Below are 21,530 nucleotides of genomic sequence, written 5' to 3' on the forward strand. Positions count from 1 at the left end.
AAAACATGATAGAATCTGGCATACACACAGTACAGGAAATAATTTCAAAATTTTCGTTGAAGCCTCTATCCATTAGTCCCAAATATCTGATACTTTATTTCAAAGTGTTTTCATTACTCTTCTGTTTTCTAGATGGACGTTAATCTCAAAAAGGACCTTTTCCCTCTCCTTAACACAGTAAGAAGAAATATACAGTGCATGTAAAAAAAAAAAAAAAAAAAAAAACCAATTCAGGAATCGATTAACCTTTTTAAATATCAGAGAGGTAGCTGTGTTAGTCTGTTACTTTTTTAAAGAGTGCACATTTTTCATTTGCACTCCAAACAGAATTTTAAGAAGTCTAATAATCAACCAGTTGCTAAACATCCAGATTTTTAAAAAAAAATTTTAAAAGATCTTACCCTAATACATTTATCTTTAGAGATATCAAATAGCTTTTCAATTTGTTTCTCAACCCTTTCAGGGTCTGCATTCTTCAAGTCAATCTACAAAACAATATTCTTGTTACACATTTGAAATACAAGTCTCTCTCTCACACACACACACACACACACACACTTCTTGCATGTCAGAATTCTAGTTCACCAAAATAAAATTTAAAAAAAAAGGGGAAGGGATCATGAATACTGCAAGTAAATAAACGGCTGTCTTTATCAGAAGGATCCATATTAAAGCACACCCTAAAATGAGTCTTAAAATAGTCCTCCCATCTTTTAGAGACCTGCATATAACAACAATTCTTGTAGAATAGTGCTAACAAGACTGCTAGTAAGGTATAGACAGGGCACAAGTTTCAAAATCGCTTTATAAACTATGCTATAGCCCAGCACTGTAAAGTTTTATTTGCTTATTCACCTCTGGCAAGACTTTTTTTTTTCCCCTTTGGTGCCTTTGAAGGGGATGCTTTACTATAACAAAAAATTATTAATAAAAAGAAGGCAAGTAGATTTTGTACCTCAGTTGGAAAAATTCATGTGATGTTGCAAGTCTGCATCTAGCACAAGGGTAAAACACTACTCAGCCTTATTTCCAGCGCAGATATTGAGAAAATTTTACATCCACATATTTCATTTCACTTAACTAGATAATCAATAACCTATCTCCTGCTTTTCCACCCACACAACCATACAGATAGATCTTGTCATTTGTGGAGTGTTTTTTGTAAAAGCTCATTAAAGTATATTTCTTGAATACTGATTAGGTGATAAGCCAAATACTCTCACGCATGTATCACCTTTGAAAACAGAAGGGGGTGTGACTGAAAAAGCATGCTGGAATACAATGAACACCAGGGAGGAAGTTAAGTGATCTTTGTAGAAAGCTGGCTGTGTGATTTGCCAGAAATTAAAATAAAGATAGAGAATTTTGTAACAGATTGACGTATAGTGTTTTAAATGAGTGCATTTTCATCACGATGGGCTGCAATGTTATTAAGCAAATGTATCAAGAAAAAGTACCATCACATTTAACATTAATTTTACCTTTCTTCATAGTTTCAGCAGAGGTAAAGAACTGAATAGAGTAAGGGAACACCATCTCACCCACAATGCTTTTTTTTGTTTCTCCAGATTAAGATTCGGAGTGAGTCAAGCTCAGAAGTGATGCAAGTTACATGTTCTTAAGTACCCTACGTTAACATAACTTACACCCCAATGGGCTAAAGATGCACAGTAAACGAGGTGAGGGGACAGTTTAACTTACACCCTCCAGTTTGGTTTTGCCTTGACTAGGATTTAAGGTGTATTGTTAAAACACATTAGCTAGAACGTGTCCTAAAAATCTAGCATACAAGGCTGTATTAACTTAATCTTTCATTGCTGTCACCCAAGTAAAGTTTCTACCTATCATACTGTGTAAAATGACACCTTTCACAGCAACTAAAATTCACTGCAAATAACTTAAAATACTAATATACCATATTTATTAAAGATTGGCAGCTTAAAACACAAGTAAACTTCACTCCATCTTTTTTGTTGCATCCTTCAATTTGGTGATACATTTCTTGTATTTCATAATTTTGTCATGGTTATGTAAAAATTGCTATTTTATATACAAGTCTAAAAGATTATTACCTTGTTTATAACAGGAATTATTGCCAGTTGTGCTTCAAAAGCAAGATAGAAGTTTGCCATCGTTTGTGCTTGAATACCCTGGAAAGTATTCATAAACAACATTTTATTACCCAATACTACTATGTTCTGTGTTTAGGGTGTTAACAGATAAGCAGCCTATTTTCCTATTACACACATCCCTTCTTTTGGAGAGGTATTATTTTATTTTCTTTAATTGGTTTTCAATAATACACTTTTAGATAATGGTAATATAAAAAACATGGAAATAATGTAATAGTAAATGTATTAAAGCTGAAAAATAATTCCCTTCTACAATACTGTATGAACCTAGTCCTGTTCAAAAGATAATTGGATGACACTTAATATTAAGGTTCTGTTTAAAAAAGGTTAAAAAGTAATAGATATTTGAATAAAGCAATTGTTATAGAATCCAGTAGGGCAATAGGTTGCTAATAATCACCTATAACACCTTCTACTGATGTATTTATAATTAGAGCTGTACAAATAACTGATTTGTTAGTTGGTTGGCAGTTCTGTAAAAAAAGTCATTTCTGGTCAACCAAAACTGAATTTTTTTTAGAATTTCCGAAAATTTGGAAAAAATTTCAGGTCAAACAAAACATCCAATCCAACCTGCAACAAAAAATTTTGCTTTTGGGCACTGTTAAATTTAATTTAGACTGCTAGGTAAGAGATTAAGTCCAGGACCTCCATGGTACAATTCTCCAAAATGCTTCCAGTTACACATACACAGATCCAGAACTGCAAGGTTTCAACAAATGGATGAGATGATAGTATAGGGAGGAGAGTTTTAGGTTTATTAGTAACTGGGGAACCTTTTGTGAAAAGAGGAGCCTATGCAGAAACGATGGACTCCACCTAAACCAAAGAGGAACAAAACTGCTGGCATGTAAAATTAAAAGATTGTAGAAGATTTTTTAAAGTAAGGGCAGGGGGAAAGCCAACAGGTGCGGAGGTACACACTATTTGGGCAAAGACATCCTCTAAGAATGAATTTATTAAAGGGGGAACTCTATATCCAAGTAAAGAGGATAGGAAAGATGTTAATAAAGTACAGATAGGAGCTAGTGTGGAACAGTCAAATGAAACAGTTCCATTTAAACATCACACATGAAGGCAAGCAATTGAATATTGACAAAATGTACAAGTGCCTATATACAAACGCTAGAAGTCTAAGTACTAAGATGCGTGAATTGGAGTGCCTAGCATTAAATGAAAATATTGATGTAATAGGAATCCCAGACACTTGGTGGAATGAAGATAATCAGTGGTACACGGTAATCCCAAGAAACCAAATACACACAAATGACAGAGTGGGGGAGGAGTGGCACTGTATGTGAAAGAAAGCTCAGAGTCAAACTAAAAATCTTAAATGACTCAAACTCTAAGGATAGAAATTCCATGCTTGATCACTAACAGTATAGCAATAGGAATATATTACCTACCACCTGACCAGGATGATGACTGACTGTAAAATGCTCAGGGAGATTAGAGGGGCTACAAAAACAGAAAACCCCACAGTAACGGATTTCAACTATCTTCATCTCGACTTTGTACATGTCACCTAAGAAAGGGATGCTGACACCATAAATGACTGCTTCCTGGAGCAGCTTGTCCTGCAACCCACAACAGGAGGAGCAATTCTTGATTTAATCCTAAATGGAGCAGAGAATCTGCTCCAAAAGGTGAATATAGCTGAACCGCTCAGTAATAGCATCTATAATGTAATTAAATTTAAACATCCTTGAGGGGAGGAAGGGGATGAAAAACCCTCACCACAGTAGCATTTAACTTCAAAAAGGGGGATTACACAAAAATGAGGAAGCTACATAGACAGAAATTAAAAAGAAAAGTCATAAGCGTGAAATGCCAGCAAACTGCACAGAGACTATTTAAAAACACTGTAAGAGAGGCACAAACTACATGTATACCCCAAACAAAAAACAATAAGATAACCAAAAAAAGGCCACCATGGTTGAACAGCAAAGTAAAAGAGGTAGTCTGAGACAAAAAGGCATTATTTCAAAATTGGAAATCAAATTTTACTCAGGAAAATAGAAAGGCGCATAAACTCAGGCAAGTCACGCGTAAAAGTATAAGGTAACAGGCCAAGAAAGAATTTGAAGAGGCAACTGGCTCAGGACAGAAAAATGAAGAGCAGAATTTTTTTTAAGTACACCAGAAGCAGGAAGCCTGCCCAAAAAAATCAGTGGGGTCACCAGATGATGGAGGTGCTAAAGGAGCACTCAAGGAAGACAAGGCCATTGCAAAGAAGCTAAATGATTTCTTTGCATCGGTCTTCACTGAGAGGATGTGGGGGAGATCCCCACAGCCAAGCCATTTGATGTCATTGACAAATCTGAAGAACAGTCACAGATTGAGATGTCAATACAGGAGGTGTGGGAACAAATTGATAACTTAAACAATAATAAGTCATCAGCACCAGATGATATTCACCTAAGAGCTCTGAAGGAACGCTAATAGGATATTGCAGAACTACTAACTGTGTTACATAGTCTATCGCTTAAATCAGCTCCTGTGATCAGCCAGATACCCAGACTGAGCAGCTGCCAGCCAAAGGAGTGGCTGCAGGCAAAACAGACAATTAGGGCGGTGGCTGAAGACAATTAAGGTGGTGGCTGGACCATCCAGTCAGGGCCCAGCCGGCCAATATAAAAGGAAGCTGCAGATCAGAGTGAGTTAGTCTACTACAGGGAGCCCTAGGGAGAAGAATGGCATCCTAGAGGGCTACAGTACTGGGGGATGGGCAAGTGCTAGCAGGGAAGGAGCAGCTCGGCTGTGGACTGCCAAGCTGTTGTGAGAAGTGGCTGGGCTCTTGTTGGAGGAGTCCCCCCGGGGGGAACCAGACATTGACATGGCTGGAGGGCTGTGCCATGAAGCAGATGACGAGAGAAAGGAGCTGTAACGGGTGCGGAGGCGAGGATGGGAAAGCCACCACCACCACCTGAGGGTGCACCAACTGGGACTGAGCTTATTCTGGAGATGCCCAGTAGGAGGCGCCAGTGTGGTGAGCGACCCAGTAGCTAAGTCACACTGATTTTTTTTAAAAAGCTCCAGAGGGGATCCTGGCAATTACAGGCTGGTAAGCTTAACTTCAGCATCAGGCAAATTGGTTGCAACTATAGTAAAAAAACAGAATTATCAGACACTTAGATGAACATACACCGCTACCTCGATATAACGCGACCCGATATAACACGAATTCGGATATAACGCAGTAAAGCAGTGCTCCAGGGGGGGCGGGGCTGCGTACTTCGGTGGATCAAAGCAAGTTCAATATAATGCGGTTTCACCTATAATGCGGTAAGATTTTTTTTTTGGCTCCCGAGGACAGCGTTATATCGAGGGAGAGGTGTATGTTGGGAAAGGGTCTACATGGCTTTTATAAAGGGAAATCATGCCTCACCAATCTAGTATAATTCTTTGAGGGGGATCAACAAACGTGGCTAAAAGTGATCCAGCAGATATAGCCTACTTGGACTTTCAGAAAGCTTTTGACAAGGTCCCTCACCAAAGGCTCTTAAGGAAAGTAAGCAGTTATGGGATAAGGAGGAAGGTCCTTTCATGGATCAGCAACTGCCTAAAAGATAGGAAACAAAGAATAGGAATAAATGGTCAGCTTTCACAATGAAGGGAGGTAAGTAACAGGGTCCTCCAAGGATCTGTACTGGGACCTGTGTTGGTCAACATATTGAAAAATGATCTGGAAAACGGGGTGAACGGTGAGGTGGCAAAGTTATCAAACAATACAAAATTACTCAAAATAGTTAAGATCAAATCTGACTGCAAAGACTTAAGAAGAGATCTCACTAAGCTAGGTGACTGGGCAACAAAATGGCAGATGAAATTCAGTGGTAAGTATAAATTAATGCGCATGGGGAAAAAATAATCCCAATTATACGTACAAAGTGATGCAGTCTAAATTATCTGTAACCACTCAAGAAAGATCTTGGAATCATCATGGATAGTTCTCTGAAAACATCCGCTCAACGTGCAGTTGCAGTCAAAAAAGCTAACCGAATGGTAGGAACCATTAAAAAAAGGATAGATAATAAGGCAGTGAATTATGATATTTTCTATCAATATGTACTCAATATATTCATAAATGATTTGGATCATGGCATAGAGAATACACTTAAAGTTTGCAGATGATATTAGTGTTTGAAACATGGTTCTAACAGCTAATAATCATTTATTAACCCTTTTATAAACTATTTATAAATGAAACCTTAATATAAAGTGTGACAGATAGTTGTACAAATCAATCTCATTTCAATGTTCTATAGCTCCATTATTGGGAAGCACTTCAGATTTCAACTGCACATCCTATTTGAAATTAAAGTTTAATTAAAAACAGTTTAACACTATTTACCTGCCTACAACTACTGACTTAGGTGCGCTTTCAGAAATATAGCAAGATCTAATGTTCTCTGATATCCTGTTGCTTTAACAAGATGAATTTTCCTGTAAATAACTGTTTACTAGATATCTATTCTGGCCCTCTAAAGAGGCACAAGCACAAATGTCATCAAAGTTATGTTTTTAGCAATACTATAGTATAGCTAGAGTTAGGAATGTCTCCCCAAAGCAAAATTTTAAATTCAAAATCTCTAACAGTTTGAAGTGCTGCTGACTGTATCACAAAACTAAACAAAATGAGTAGACTCTTCTTACACTGGTCTGATTTCAATTGTTACTGCATTAGAATTCCAGAATCAACTTGGCTCGGGGGCTTTATCCTGTGAGCTGCTGAGCACTTCCTGGAAGAAGCTGAGTGCCTTCAACTCCACAGACTTTACTGGAGTTGAAGGCACTACTCAGCCCAGAGGATGAGTTCAGCACTTTGTAGGAAGCAGGGCACTAATCTTGCAATATTACTGGTTAAGCTTATTACATGTTCATTTCATAGGACGAGCGTATCCACAGGCACATATCTAATTGGTACTTCCTAAGTCGCTTTCTCATTCTTTGTCTGGGGTGGCAATAGCACTTTTTCCAAAGGGTAAAAGGGTAACAAAAGTGGAAGTTTAAGCGACTTAGGAAACCTCATAAGGTAATACTTTTTACTATGTAGAACAGGAGAATTTGGAACTCTACCTCATTTGCATCCACTACAAGAATGACACCTTGACAGGCAGACAGTGACCGTGATACTTCATAGCTAAAATCTACATGACCCTGTGAAGAAAAATTGATATTTAGAACTCCAAGAACAACTTTAACTAGAGTCATTTGCAGTAAGTCTCTGGTTGATTTCATCTGTATGATATTAACACATCAGCTCCAGCCTCTGTGGAGGAAAAATATTCAGGATTAATTTACAAATGTAATACCACAGACTAATGGGCAAACCTAACATTTCAAAAGAGTAAGAGTATTTAAAAGTAAGGACATTTAGGTTCCTGTGATTTTTAGCAATATTTATACTTAACTTACTGGTGTGTCAATGAGATTTAAGAGGTAGTTCATTCCTTCATAACTGTAAAAGAGAGATGCAGTCTGTGCCTTAACTGTGATCCCTCTTTCCCGTTCCACTTGCAGTTTATCCAGCACTTGTTTATTTTGGTCAGTTTTAGCAATTGTTCCTAAAAACACATGTTTTAAAAATTGAATTTTACACAAGTATAATTTTGCACTGTCCGAAAGGAGTATGGTAGCTTCTATTTAGTTTCTAATAAAGACCACTGCAAACTATTGAGTGATCCAAGGGGAAAGGATTCCTTCCCCCCAAATTTAAATATAGATCTAAATGGTGACGTTTTACATAAGAGCAAAGCTTGACAAATCCACTTTCCAAAGGCACACAGGACACTTTCCTTCATGAGTGGGGCTGATCTATCAGTTTATGAAGAATCTGAGCTTTCAATTAAAATAAAATTGTTTCACGATCTTGTGATTACAAAAATAACTTCTTGTAACATGAAATGATTCTTTCTAAATCTACAGACACCCTGAGGGAGGCTTAAGACTTATAAATCATACTCCAGACCATAGCCTGGGAGTTCCGTTGGGGTTGGGGTTGAAGGAATCCTTCCCCCTTGGGTCACTCAATAGCAGCACAGTTCCTCCATGTCTACTAGAAATCCAACCTCACAAATGAAGCAGCATCTCTGCCACTTGCACTCTTTCTACCTGGGGCGTGAAACAGTCAGCAGATCTGCATAACAACAGAGACTTCACAGGATCTGCACTGAATTCTTAATGTGCACACTGCAGAGCCGGGTCAACAAATGGGGGTGCATTCCCAGCATAGACTCACCCAGAATATAATATAACCATACTGATTTCACTACAAGCTACACCTCCATAGTCATGAAACAAGGTCCACTATTTGCTTGTAAGAGTGATGTGAACTAGAGCAGGTTGAAACACTTTAATCTAAATGAAATTTCTGTGTAATGTGCTGTATTGTTAATGCCTAAACGTTTTGTAGAGATATAGCATTTCCACAAAATTTTTCCAGGAAGGTTTTTGAGCCTGGGGCACATAGAGAGAAGAACTCTGCTCTAAATCAGACAGAGCAGAAAGATGAACCTGGACCTCCCACATCCCAGCCCAGTACACCAAGCTATAAAGTGTATAACGCATACATTCCCCTGACCACTCCATTTTCACAAGAACATACAAAAGATTTTTTTGCTCCAAAGTCAGTCAGCTCTATCTCCCATCATCAAAATGGGAGGGATAACCATGAAGTACCTGTGTTAAGTTTTACCCCCCAAAACCATTGTCTTAAGTTTCCAGGTTTCAACAGTCCCCTTCTGACTGCCCAAAATTTTCTATGCCCTTCAAACTCTGACTATAAGTACAATAAATATTGTAGGTACTGACCTGCTTATCATTTGTCAGGAGTTGCACAGAGAACACTAAATTTCTAAATATAATTGATTCATCCCACTCCCCAACACATCCCCTCCCTGGTTCTTTTCCCACCCTCCTCTTTTGTTTTGTTTGTCTAGTTGAGATTTGTTTGCAATACACCAAAATCTATATTGCTGTACAACTGATGGTGTATGTGCATGAGAAGCCCAGGACTAGAACAGCATGGATATTAGAGATGCTGTGGTAGAACTGTACTAGGAAGTCTGCACAATGCCTGCCCACATGAGAAGTAAAGGTAACTAAAAACACATCTTACGCTTACCTGTAATTTCCAATAGCCTGTCTGCTAGAGTGCTTTTGCCATGGTCTACATGAGCTATGATACTGAAATTTCTAATATTTTCAACAGGAAATATAGACATATCCAGTTTTTCCTGAAAAACATAAAATGTAGAGATTCCTATTCACAAAGAGATTAGGGTGTAATTTCACAAATCAGGATGTAAAATGATACTTGTATACATGAAACTAGTAACTCCTCATTTCTTTGGTTTTTTTGGAACTTGAAAAATAGTTTCATCCTTATTTCTCCCCCCATCTCCTCTTCCTCTCTGTTTCCCCCACAGGATTTGCATTGCCACTGAAGTCTGTTTCCGTAACTTGTACAAACATTTGTGAAATTAGTACATGAACAGCTACCATTAAATCTATTTACATCTTTGTCCCCTGATAGAACATTCATTAGAGTATTTTGAAACAGCTTTGCAAGTGTTTTAGCATTCTAAAATAATTCTGAGGACAAGCTAGGGAAAAGGGGAACTAGTGCAAGTGTTTCAGACACTAGGAGCTGAGATTAGGCTATGGCTCACCTATTCATTCTGTCAAGTTTAATTTCCAGCTACAAAAGTGTACAGGTCTGTCGCATATTACGTGCATTTAACATGCACGATTTCAACTTTATGCTGTCGGCAAAAACAAAACAAAAAAAGAGAAATAACAATTTTAATACTATAACTGTAGCGCGGGCGATTTCACCCCCCATTGAACTCAATGGAATTTTGGCTATATGCGGTTTTCGCTTTACGCGCTAACCGCGGAACGGAACCCCCGCGTAAGATAAGACAGACCTGTAACCTGAGAAATTAATTCCTCTACACAATTAGTCTTTTGGGAACAGTTCCCCCAATAATTACTAAGTATCAATTCTATTCGAAACTACCAAGAGGAAGGAGGGTTAGAGGGCAAAGAAAAGACACACAAATACTTTTCAAAGACAGATTGGTCACCAACTTGCCAGTTCAGGCACTGGAAGGAGAAAGTTAGAAAGAGGGGACAGATGGAAGAGGACCAAGTCACCTAAACCAAAATAAAATAAATCTGGACATGGTCCTTGCTTATGACCCTTTGTATATATTAATCAAGGAGTGTCAAACTTATTCTGGAGCAGACTGAATTCCATTTTTAGCTGTAATGAGAACCAGGGTATAAATTGAGGTCAGCATACTATGAACAATCCGAAGTGAAACGCCCACTGATATCAGCAGGTAGAGTGCAAAGACTCAGGGAAGACTCTGCCTCTACGTATTAAGATTTTAGTTAATTATTCAATATTTTATTGACCCATTCAGCAAGAAAATATGCTCAGCTTCATGATCCCTCCTATTTCTGTCTCTTCCTTCCTCATACTCCTTTGGTTCACTACCTCCTCTGCTTCTTTCTCCCATCTATATCTCTTTTCCTGCAGCAATTTACCCCCATCCTATCTGCTAATACATGCAAAATAAAATAATGCTGCTTTATAAAGTGACAGTCTTTGGTATTAACATCCCAATAAGTTTAATTGAAGTTGTGGGGTGTTAACACCTAACAGCTACTATTTCGAATTGTCTGCAGACTCAGGAAAAACAACAATGTATAAATGTTTACATTTAGAAAATACATTTATAACTATGACAACAAGAAATTTATTTTAACCTTAATAAAAGTTTAAATTCTGCAGAATATGACTATGTCAGCAGGCAATGTAAATACATCAAGTGATCAATCAAGTCCTTTTTGGTGGGATGTTATAAATTTCTGAAGCAAACCTTGCTCTGTGGCTGACTTTTAGCCTTCCTTAGCTACAAAGATTGTGCAACTGTGTCTCAGGACCGAATTATGTAAATTTTTAGGCAAAAAAGTCTTCCACTGACTTCCCTGGGTGCTACTTGTATAAGGACTGCAGGATCAGACCCGAAGTCTCCTATATATGGCATTTTGTGGGCCATATAACAGGCACTATATTGTGCATGCTGTAACTCATTTCCCCCCCAAAAAACAAAACAATGCACTGTTTAGGGCAGGGATCGGCAACCTTTGGCCCGCGGCCCACCAGGGTATGTCCCCTGGCGGGCCAGGCAGGTTTGTTTACCTGCCGCGTCCGCAGGTTTGGCCAATCACGGCTCCCACTGGCCTCAGTTCGCTGCTTCAGGCCAATGGGGGCGGCGGGAAGCGGCGCGGGCCAAGGGATGGGCTGGCCACCGCTTCCCACCGCCCCCATTGGCCTGGTGCGGTGAACCGCGGCCAGTGGGAGCCGCGATCGGCTGAACATGCGGACGTGGCAGGTAAACAAACTGGCCTGGCCCGCCAGGGGACTTACCCTGGTGGGCCGGAGGCCAAAGGTTGCCAATCCCTGGTTTAGGGACGGCTTAGTCTCCAACTGCACTGAATTAGAGTACCATTAGAAGCAAAAAGCAATATTGCTGCTGGAATATGCTATCGCATTATGTTCAGCAGAAACAATGGGACCTGTTTTTGTTTCTTCTTTACAAGGGAAAAAGTGCATAAAAAAACCTCAGAACAGTAAATAGATAAGCTACCCTTCCATGTCTATTGCCAAACATTTTGGAGTCTTTTAAGCTATGGTAATACTAGCACTCTGCTTTGTTTTAAACGTATGCAAATATTGACTAATCACACCTCAAATACCCACAAGTTCAGTAAGACTTCCCATCTTACAGATGGGGAAACATAGATGAGGTTACACTGACCTGCCCAACTAGCAAGTGAGTGGCAGAGCCACAATTAGGACTCAAGTACCTAGGCTCCCAATTTGAGCTCAGACCATTAGACATAGTTGAGTTTCAAACTTTATTTCGAACCAGAGCAAACAATATTAAAATCCAACTGATTGAAAATAGGCAAGCACCAAAACAACATTTTTGGGAAATGACTGATATGGATATATTATCTTTGGAAGCAGTGAACTGACCATAATTATGCTTACAAACATGCCAGCTCAATACTGTTGTTCTGTATTCCAATCAAATTAGGTTTGTTTGTTACATTCTTGTAAGCCTTCTTAATGTTTAAAAGGTGCTAGATCAGTCATTAAGCTTGCTGTAAATGTTGGACATACTGTAATTTTATGAAAAATACAAAACTTGATACTTTTCCTGTGGGGTGACAATTACATATTTTGTACAATTTATGTTTATTTAAATTTCTTCAAATACAATTACCTATCCTCGTCAAGATAATCAATTATTCAGGATGCAGAGTGGTAGCCGTGTTAGTCTGTATCAGCAAAAAGAACAAGGAGTACTTGTGGCAGTTTATGGAAGTACTGCAAGATCAGTTGAGAGAGCTGAGAGTTTTAAGAGTGTAGCATAAACCACCTTTTACTAGAACTGACGTAATTTCAGGTAAGGGTGAAAATACAGAACACAGCTATACATAGCAGTGCCAGCCCAACCATGAAGACTCTCCATTCTCTTACTCATTAAAGTAAAAGCTTGAGTTGTGTGGGGGTTGTTTTGTTTTTCTGAGCTGGAGGAGAAGAGAAGGAGTGTGAACCATCCCAGCTTCCATGTATGGAAAAGACTCAAATTTCTTTGATGTTCCTGCTTGTTCTCTTACTAAAAACAAACTTTTTTAAAAAAGGACACTGGAAATTGAACCAGGAACCACAAATAACTCCTCACTAAAACATTCCGTATCTACACTGCAGCTACTATGCTGCAGCTGTGCTGCTATAGACTCTTCATAGGTCCATGTAAAAGGTTGTTTGTTTTTTTCTGCCAATATAGCTAATGTACTTCTCTCAGAAGCAGCAGCTAGATCATTGACTAACTGTGTCCACAGTGGGGGCTGACCTAACTATATTTCACAGGGCTTAAAATTTTTGTAGTCCTGGACAACATAACTAGGTCAACCTAAGTTTTGATGTAGACCAGGCCTTATACAGAACGAGGGGTCACGGAGGAGAAAAGAAAGCAGATGCTGGCCACTGAATATGCACAGAGATCCCTGCTATTATCAGTGAGTACCATTAAGTGACCTAGATCTGCTGTCCCTGTAACTATCTTATGACTGGTCTTCTCATGCTAGGGGAGGCGTGTGTCAAGAACAGGTCAGCAAGTCGCAACCATCCTTCCTATCCCATACTGCTAAATAGGAAAAGGGGTCACAACATAGAAATACTTGAGAACAAGTAATACTTGCTTAACAAGAAGGCCTAACTCACTCCGTTTAAATGCATACAGGGGTTAATCCTCTCAAACAGGGTGAGTTAAGCCTTCTTACTAAGAGTAGAAATAAAAGTTAAAGGGCCAAGAGACATCCACTTGGGTTAAAGGGATTTCCATCCCCTACCCGACAGTAGTACTAGTTTTCAAATATTGTATCTATTTCAAACAAAAAAGTTCATCACCTTCTTTTGGGAACTATAGGGTCTGGAGAACACAACATGATCCGCAGGGCATTTTTCCATGCACGGCTGAGAGCATAACAAAGCAGCAGTGCTACAGGCGCGCCGCAGCCTGACCCAGACCCCCGCTGCCCTGGTCACAAGCGACAACATGCTCCCAAAGGCAGGAATCACACGCAGCCCGCACTGAGGCAGCGGCCACGCGGGGCTCAGCCGCGGGCTCCGCAGAGTCGCCTCCGGACCAGAGGAGCTTCGGGATCCATCCAGGGAAACTTCAGCGGGACCTGCCCCGCCCACGGACAGCGGACGCGGGCCAAGGAGAGCGAGCCCGCTCCCGCGCCAGCCGCACCGGCTTGTTAGCGCGTTACCCCCCGTCCCTGCTCCGGGGGCCCGGCCGGCCCGGCCGCTCCCTGCTAACCCAACGGCAGCGGCGCGATCCGCAGAGCTCCGCCGGGGGCTGCGCCCGCAGGACCGGGAGCCGGGCGGCTCTCACCGCCAAGCTGCACGAGCCAGTCGCTGCCCAGGGCCAAGGCTCCAGTCCCAAGCCGACCCCGGCGCGCGCCTGACCCGGAAGCACAAGGACGGGACGGTGGCAGGAGGGACTGCGGCCTCTGTTGCACTGCGCATGCGCGAAGTCGGATTTAAGGCTGGTTGGCGACGCAAGCAACAGTTTTTTCTCCTGGCCCTGGCCCTGGGGCACCTCTACCCTGCGGCCTTCACACAGCCCACGTTAAGGCCACTTACAGCTCATGCCTGCGGCAGCCGTCTCCGGGGGGAGGGGGTGCGTATCCTCAGCAGGGTTGTTTTCACTGACCTAAGCGGCACAGTGGGGGGGGCTGAGAGCCTGGGCTCGCAAGTCCATAGCAGCTCCTCCCCCACCCCCTCAGAGCCTGGCTGCTCCCGGGGCTCCTGGCTCGGGCCCCCCCATTCCCTGCTGGGCTCCTGGCACCCCCCTGCTCTCGGGAGCGGCCCAACTCCTAGGGGGGAGCCTGGGCAGCAGCCAGGCAAGGAGCAGAGATGCGGGAGCAGCCCACTTCCAAATGGGAAGCCCCGTCAGTAGCTGGGCTGAGAGCAGGGACTGTCTTGTCAATTTTAGGGCTCCATGGAATTGGACAGGAAAGAATAACAGCTGACAGCCGGTGTAAGTAACACAGTGTCTACATGGACGCTGCATCTCATGGAGGTGGAGTTATGTCAGTGTAAGGAGGGCACTTACCTTGGCAGGACCAAGGCTGTACTGTGTTCACTGATATAGGTCAACATAAGCTAACTTACATTGACCTAACTGCATTGTAGACCACAGCTGAGTGATAACTGCTCTGTCTGTGCACCCCTTCCTCATGGAGCTGTGCACATCATAGCCCTGTTCGCTAGTCCCTACTGCCCCTCCCATCTGGGTGACACAGCAAGTCCCTCAAAGGGAGGCAAAGCTTCCCATTGGATTGGGCCCCCACATGCAATTTAGGTAGCCAAACACCTATCTTTCCCAGTTTGGGAACCAGTTTGGGTCTTAAGAGGGAGATAGGCATCCAGATAACTATCATGAGGCAGTAGTGTGCATGTTAAGATGGTCTGCTAGAGTGAGGCTACCACGTACCTGTCCAGAGGCAAAATCATAGGCCCCTACAGGGTTAGGTGGCAGCTGAGTGGGAGTTTTGTGGACCGTAGTGGTACCTAAAAATGAGAGTTAGGCACCTCAGTCCATTTGTGGATCCCACCCAGTTCCCTGACTAGAGGTCATTATTCCTTTTTTAATAAATCTGTTATTTTTAAATGCAAAACATGTTTTGATAAATATACTTGTTTTCTTTGTATTTAGCATACTTAAGGTGGTTTTGTTTAACTAATGAAAAACAATTTAAAAATGCAATTTTTGTGCATTTTTAATTTAATCCCAATTTCCATCCAAATGCAGCTTGACACAAATCACAAGTACAAAATTAATCACCTATTAAGTAAATGCATCCTTCACCATTACTAAAATAATAATAATATAAAAGTGAAGAATCTGAATAAATGTATGTTAATCTAAATAACTGATTAAATTTTGTATAGAAGAAGCAAAATTTGTTTAAAGGCTATCTTTAGCTGTAATGTTACTGGATGCCTTGACTTCTGTTAAATCATACTTTAAATTATAAATTCATCAGTAAAATTTTTAGTGCAGCAATGAGAATGAAATTCTTCTATACAAGAAAAAGCTTATTTTGGCCTTAATCCACAAATGGTACATACATGAATAAGGATCCATTAAGTGGATCCCCTTTCAGGATTTGGGCCTATTTTTATAAAGCTTTTCAGATGAAAGGTAATGAAGAAATATAAGGTTTATTAATAATATATAAGAATTATATACAAGAAAGTCTCTGCTATAGAAAACTTTCCTACATATGAATGGAGAAATAAGATAACTTGGCCCAACTGTTAATTCCTTACTCTAACATCATATTCTTCCAAAACAAGGTACATAATGGACCGTCTTTTTTTGGTAGAAATCCATTTGAAGTATTACATTTAATTAATTTTTAAAATTTCTTTTATCTGTTAACCACAAAGAAAATATAGGCAGTGTAAAGGAAATGTGAGTCAACCTTCTAAATAGTTTTTGTTTTCAATTTCAAAAAATAAAAATTCCTAGTATAAAAAAACTAGGAAAGCACTTTCTCTGCTCCTATGTATTAAAGTAATATACTTTTCTTTATTACCAGGATTCTCTTAGCACATGGAACTGTCCACAGATATGTTCTTGTGATCATTTCTGATTACATTTCCTTCAGTGTTTCTGAGAACTTTACACTGGTTTTATACTATACTATGTTATGTATAGTTTGAAATTACTTGGTAATAGACTTTCACTGAAATTCCTTCTGTGAGACAGGAAATCCTGGTCGAGTATTTTCGTCTCACTATTTGCCAAATCTCTTGTGTTATCAGATAGTTACATACTGTTCATAATTGTCTCACTATTGTCTTGTTTTCCCCCCATCTGTTTGTTGCATCCACCTGTTGTCTTTCATCTTATACTTGTAAGCTCTTCAGGACAGGAACTGCCTTGTTTGTATTTTTTTAAAGTGTGTTGCACAATAGAACCTTGATTCCTGATTAAAACTCCTAAATGCTACTACAGTATAAATAATAGTTTGTTACGTTGAAAGCATTTAATATTTTTTATATTTTTATCTGATGTGTTATCTGTCTACACCTAACCTAAAGCATAGCTATTTAAGCTTGTCCATTCTGCTTTAATAATAATTTTTTACAAGAAGAGTACTTAAAGAAAACTGTCACTCCTGTTTTTTCTTATGTTAAATATTGCAAATTGATCTTATTAAATCTTTCACATATTTCAGACTAGCTTGTGGTGATCTTTTTCTCTCTGTCTCATATCATTTTAGTATAATTTGATGATTGGTTTAACCTTGAATCTTAAAAGAACCGTTCAAATCCTCCCCTCCCCCAGTTTAACCCTTATCATATATTTTTAGTGTGTATGTTTTTTTCTTATATGGAAATATTGTATAAATGTTTCTCAGAGAGGCGTAAACATCTATGAGCCTAATTTCTCAGTTTAGATATATTTGATTTTCTATTCTCACTTGTCCAGTCTAATCAGGATTTCAGCTGTAATTGCATAGAATGTTTAGGTAATACCAGCATGCTACTCAACTAAGACAATTGCAAAGATTTGTATCAGATTCTTTGTCTAAAGACATGCCAAATAAAGCAAGACATACAGTATGTTTTGAGAGTAATGCCATTTTAGAGACAACTTAATAGGAGGAAGATAATGATTTAAAAATAAAATTGTGGTAGACTTTCATTTTAACTTCGTTATTTGGCCTAACAAAGATCATAATAGTATAAAACTATATGATAAATAGAAGCAAAAGCCTCACTGTTGCCTTTAATATCTATCACAAAGTAAGGACTCTTGAGATGTTTGTTTTTAACAGTTCTGCCTGCCCTGTATGTTTACCCTTGTTAATTACTACTAAAATTTGCTAGCTGTGTTTACTTCTGGAAAACCATTGATGGGATATTTGAAGTTTCTATGATACTGAGCCCAAGCATAAACTCAGGATAGCCAGAAGTAAGTATAGGGCTATAGAATACCTTCCCTTTAAATCCTACTGTCACCATCTTCAGGCCCTACAGCATGACTCATCTCATTCCCATAATCTTTTCCCAAGTAACTATAAAGCAGATATCTGCAAAGCTGAATAAGAAATTCCTGTTTTTATTGCATGATATTTGTTACTTGAATAATACAAAATATTGTAAACAGACAGTATTGCCTGAATTTTGTGGCTTGCTGAGTGCTAGTGCAGAGGGTGCACTTGTGCTTTGCATAGTAGCACAGGGGGCATGCAGTTGCTCAGAGCTTTCACTAGTGTAGCTCAGTACAGTGTGCAGATCACACCAAACTCCTCTAGTCATTGGATAAGCAGACCCCCACGGAGCCATGAGATGATATAGGGGAAAAGAAAGGTGTTCTGGAAATGGAGAATGGGTATGACAAGGGCTGTGAATCCAGAAAAGCATGATCCGTAGGGTACAAATGAGGAGTATATCAGTCATTTTTCTGCAGCACGTGGATAAGTTAGATGACTTGCAAATGTTGGTTTAACTGAGTGTAGTGTTGCAGAACATATACACACACTTTCATTGCAAGAGCCATCCAGTAATAGCTGGTACCCTACACCAAATGTAACATGAGAACAACCACCCACCTTCCATTCAACTGAGAACTCACTTAGTATACAGCAGTATCTGTTCCCAAAGTACATACAATGGATATTGTCTTGATACATCATAAGACTGTTCAAGCAGAAGAAGGTACAAAATCACCAGACACAGTGTTTCTGAGTGTGTTAAAGGGATGTGTTCATGCATTTACGTAGGCCAATGGGGTGAAGCACCACAACGCTGTGTACACAACATAGCATGTATATGAGATCTGAGAGGAGCCCAGAAAAACAGCTCCCACAGATGAAGCTAAATATTGCATTCAGCAGACTAACACACAGTCATTACATGTGCAAGTAAACACTACAAGATGTATATCAAGGATCATGGAAGGAAGTCTGTGAGGAGATGATACAGTATACAGCATTGTATGGCTACACAACAATCTGCACAAAATAATCATATTACAAGGTGCAGTATTTTAAACACATAAGCATGGTAAGTGAGTAGCAAATCACTGAGTCAGGCAGAAGCATGGTAAGATGGTAGAAAGTCATTGTCATGTCATCCATCTTCACCTACTATTGCTAGGGCACATAAATATACAGTATGTAGGCAATGCTGAGATTGTTAGGCAGTTAATACACAATCACAATACAGAGCAATACACAATCAAACAATCCATGAGTAAGGTCATAAAAATATGTCCCAGTCAAAAAAACAAAACAAAACACATGCTAAAGTGTTAGAGCAAGATGCTTCCCTACATATAAATTTACGAGTGGTACATGGCTGGAATTTTGGGTCTTTATGATCCTGTTATGTTTGATGTGAATTACCACTTCAATTAACATATTCTGTACCGCACTAGCCGTTATAGGGGATATGAAGGTACTGTAAATAAAAGTTGTCTATGTAAATTGTTTTAGTTATGTTGCATAACATGAAATCAGCTACATGTTATGAAAAATTCTGGTACTTATTGATATTCAGGATTTAAAATGTAAAATCCACAATATTTAGGATAAATTAGCTAGGTCCATACCGTGTAATGCAAATATATATTGATTTAATTTCCTGGGTAATTCGCAAGGTAAATGTTTCATGTAGCTACACACTGATGAAATGTTGAAAGGACTGTCAATAATTATTGGAATCAAAGGGTTAATAAAATGTTATCACAGGGTTTAAAATCAATTAGTATTTGATTTTGTGCTCATCAGTGCAATTTCATTCTCAAGTGTATGTCTATATTACCCGCCGGATCAGCAGGCAGCGATCAATCCGGGGGGGTCGATTTATCGTGTTTAGCGCCTTACCGTCGACTCCTGTACTCCACCGCCGTGAGAGGCGCAGGCAGAGTCAACAGGGGAGTGGCAGCAGTTGACTCACTGCAGTGAAGACACCGCAGTGAGTAGATCTAAGTACGTCGACTTCAGCTACGTGAATAATGTAGCTGAAGTTGCGTAACTTAGATCAACCTCTGCCCCCAGTTAAGACCAGATAGACATGTACACCATGAGGTATTGGCAATCCAAAGCAATAGAAGCAAATATGGCTCCTAATTGAAATGCTGTCATACCCTGAATTACCTCAGGTTTGACAGGAAGTGTTGTTTTGTTTTTCTATAAGTTGGCCAAATTGCAAGAGTAAGCATTTATACAAACCAGTAATCTTATTCATCAACAAAATGCTCCTACGTGCAACTAGTCAAAGAGTATATGAGATAAAATAGCATACAGTAATGTGATACATAACTTAAAAAGTAAACACGTTTTTCCTCTGATGGAAATATACAAGCTTATTAAATGCAGCCAAAATTGCTTAGCATGATATAGGTGTATACACAACAACAAACAGATCAGTAATTGATAGTATCTATTAAGCATAGTATAAAACATGCCACTTTCAATTCAATCAGATACAAGCATTTGGGAGCAATCTGCAGTAGTACTCTGAGACTATGGAGATGAAAAGGTGAAAATAGAAATAGTCTCCAGGATGCCAGGTTTCTGTGAGAATAATGGATTCTGTTGAGCATCACACACAAGAGAGTCACTTCTCTACAACTAACAGTCACGGAATGAATTGACATCAAATGTCAGATGTTCAGAATAACAACTGGGCAGGCATAAGGATAACTTGAATTAATCTCACAGAAGTGATAACACTTAAATGGAAAATACCATTTTCAGCTGGGGATAGCTCCAAAATCCATATTCATAGGCTTTAACCAGCTTTGCCAAGGAGCTGGATTAAGGAGGGGAACATATACCTTTTGACTCTTGAAAGAGAGAAAGAAAAGACTACTGAATTTCAGCCCTTAGAACACCCTGGCCATGAGGTATGTGAGACAAGATACTAACATATATCCTCTAATATTTAATATATGAGTAGGTGGAATGCCAAAAGACCACTTTGCAAATCTTTTACAGAGGCAGGCCCCTTTGGATCAAGATCCCTGGTCTGATGGGCTTTGACTAATAGGGAACAAAGGACGCTTTCAATAAAGCGTGCTTGAAGAAGAGCTCCGTTAATCCATTGGGAAATCAGTGCTATGGAAGCTGCTTTCCAATTTTGTGTTGCTCCAAAACACACTAAATGCCAATCAGTAAGTCTAAATATTACTGTTCTTTCCAGTTAAAATTTAAGGCTCACCATACTGAATGCATGCAGGATCGCTTTCTTGTCACATTTTAGGTTACGGATGAAGGGAGGAATGCGTCTTGATCAATGTAAAAGTTGCATTTCTCAGCAGGCCCAGAATAAGGCATAGATAATATAGGCCTGTGCCGAGGGCCCCAGCTTCTGGAATCGTGATGATGTCAAGAATCTTAGCTTTCATTTTTTTTAAAAACAGGTAAATTCTGTAGCCCTTGTGGTTGTGAAGAAATGCTTGAAAATGTGAGTGTAGCCAGCCTGAAACAATCATTCTGGGAAATGTGAACTGCCCCGAGCATCCTAATAGAACATTAACCACGCCCAAAAGGGGTTGGAGGCAGATGCCAATGCCATCCCAACAGAGCACTGTGTGTCAGGAGGAGAAGAATGCAATGTGCCTGACCCACCTACCCCATCAGAAACACCTTGGCTGTTGGGTAAGTTCTAAGGGGGGATCTCTTGTTCCGTCTCTTCGGTCTCCAGAGTAGGGAAGAAAAAAACAATGTTTCTTCCTCACCTACTCAAGTGGGAGGGGAGTGGAGAGGGCTGCTGCCATTCTC

The 21,530-nt window shown here is 39.8% G+C and overlaps 1 protein-coding gene across 6 annotated transcripts in view; it reads right to left on the reverse strand.

Moving 5' to 3' along the window:
- The window catches only part of GUF1 (GTP binding elongation factor GUF1), a 47,010-nt gene extending 32,824 nt beyond the window's left edge, over nucleotides 1–14,186 (reverse strand). For 2 of the 6 annotated variants that reach the window (XM_042841794.2, XM_005300621.5), the window contains exons 1-6: nucleotides 13,627–14,186; nucleotides 9,259–9,370; nucleotides 7,551–7,699; nucleotides 7,212–7,292; nucleotides 2,073–2,150; nucleotides 402–485 (exon numbers count right to left, since the gene is read on the reverse strand). In XM_042841794.2, coding sequence (XP_042697728.1) covers nucleotides 402–485; nucleotides 2,073–2,150; nucleotides 7,212–7,292; nucleotides 7,551–7,699; nucleotides 9,259–9,370; nucleotides 13,627–13,776 — 654 coding nt within the window. In that variant the 5' untranslated portion in view covers nucleotides 13,777–14,186. Of the gene's footprint in view, nucleotides 1–401; nucleotides 486–955; nucleotides 990–2,072; nucleotides 2,151–5,520; nucleotides 5,543–7,211; nucleotides 7,293–7,550; nucleotides 7,700–9,258; nucleotides 9,371–13,626 lie in introns of those variants that run through there. The other 4 variants (XM_042841793.2, XM_065596906.1, XM_042841795.2 and 1 more) reach the window with 4 other exon arrangements.
- Nucleotides 14,187–21,530: the final 7,344 nt, after the last annotated feature.

Source organism: Chrysemys picta, chromosome 5 (genome assembly GCF_011386835.1).
Source record: "Chrysemys picta bellii isolate R12L10 chromosome 5, ASM1138683v2, whole genome shotgun sequence".
Taxonomy (NCBI): domain Eukaryota; kingdom Metazoa; phylum Chordata; order Testudines; family Emydidae; genus Chrysemys; species Chrysemys picta.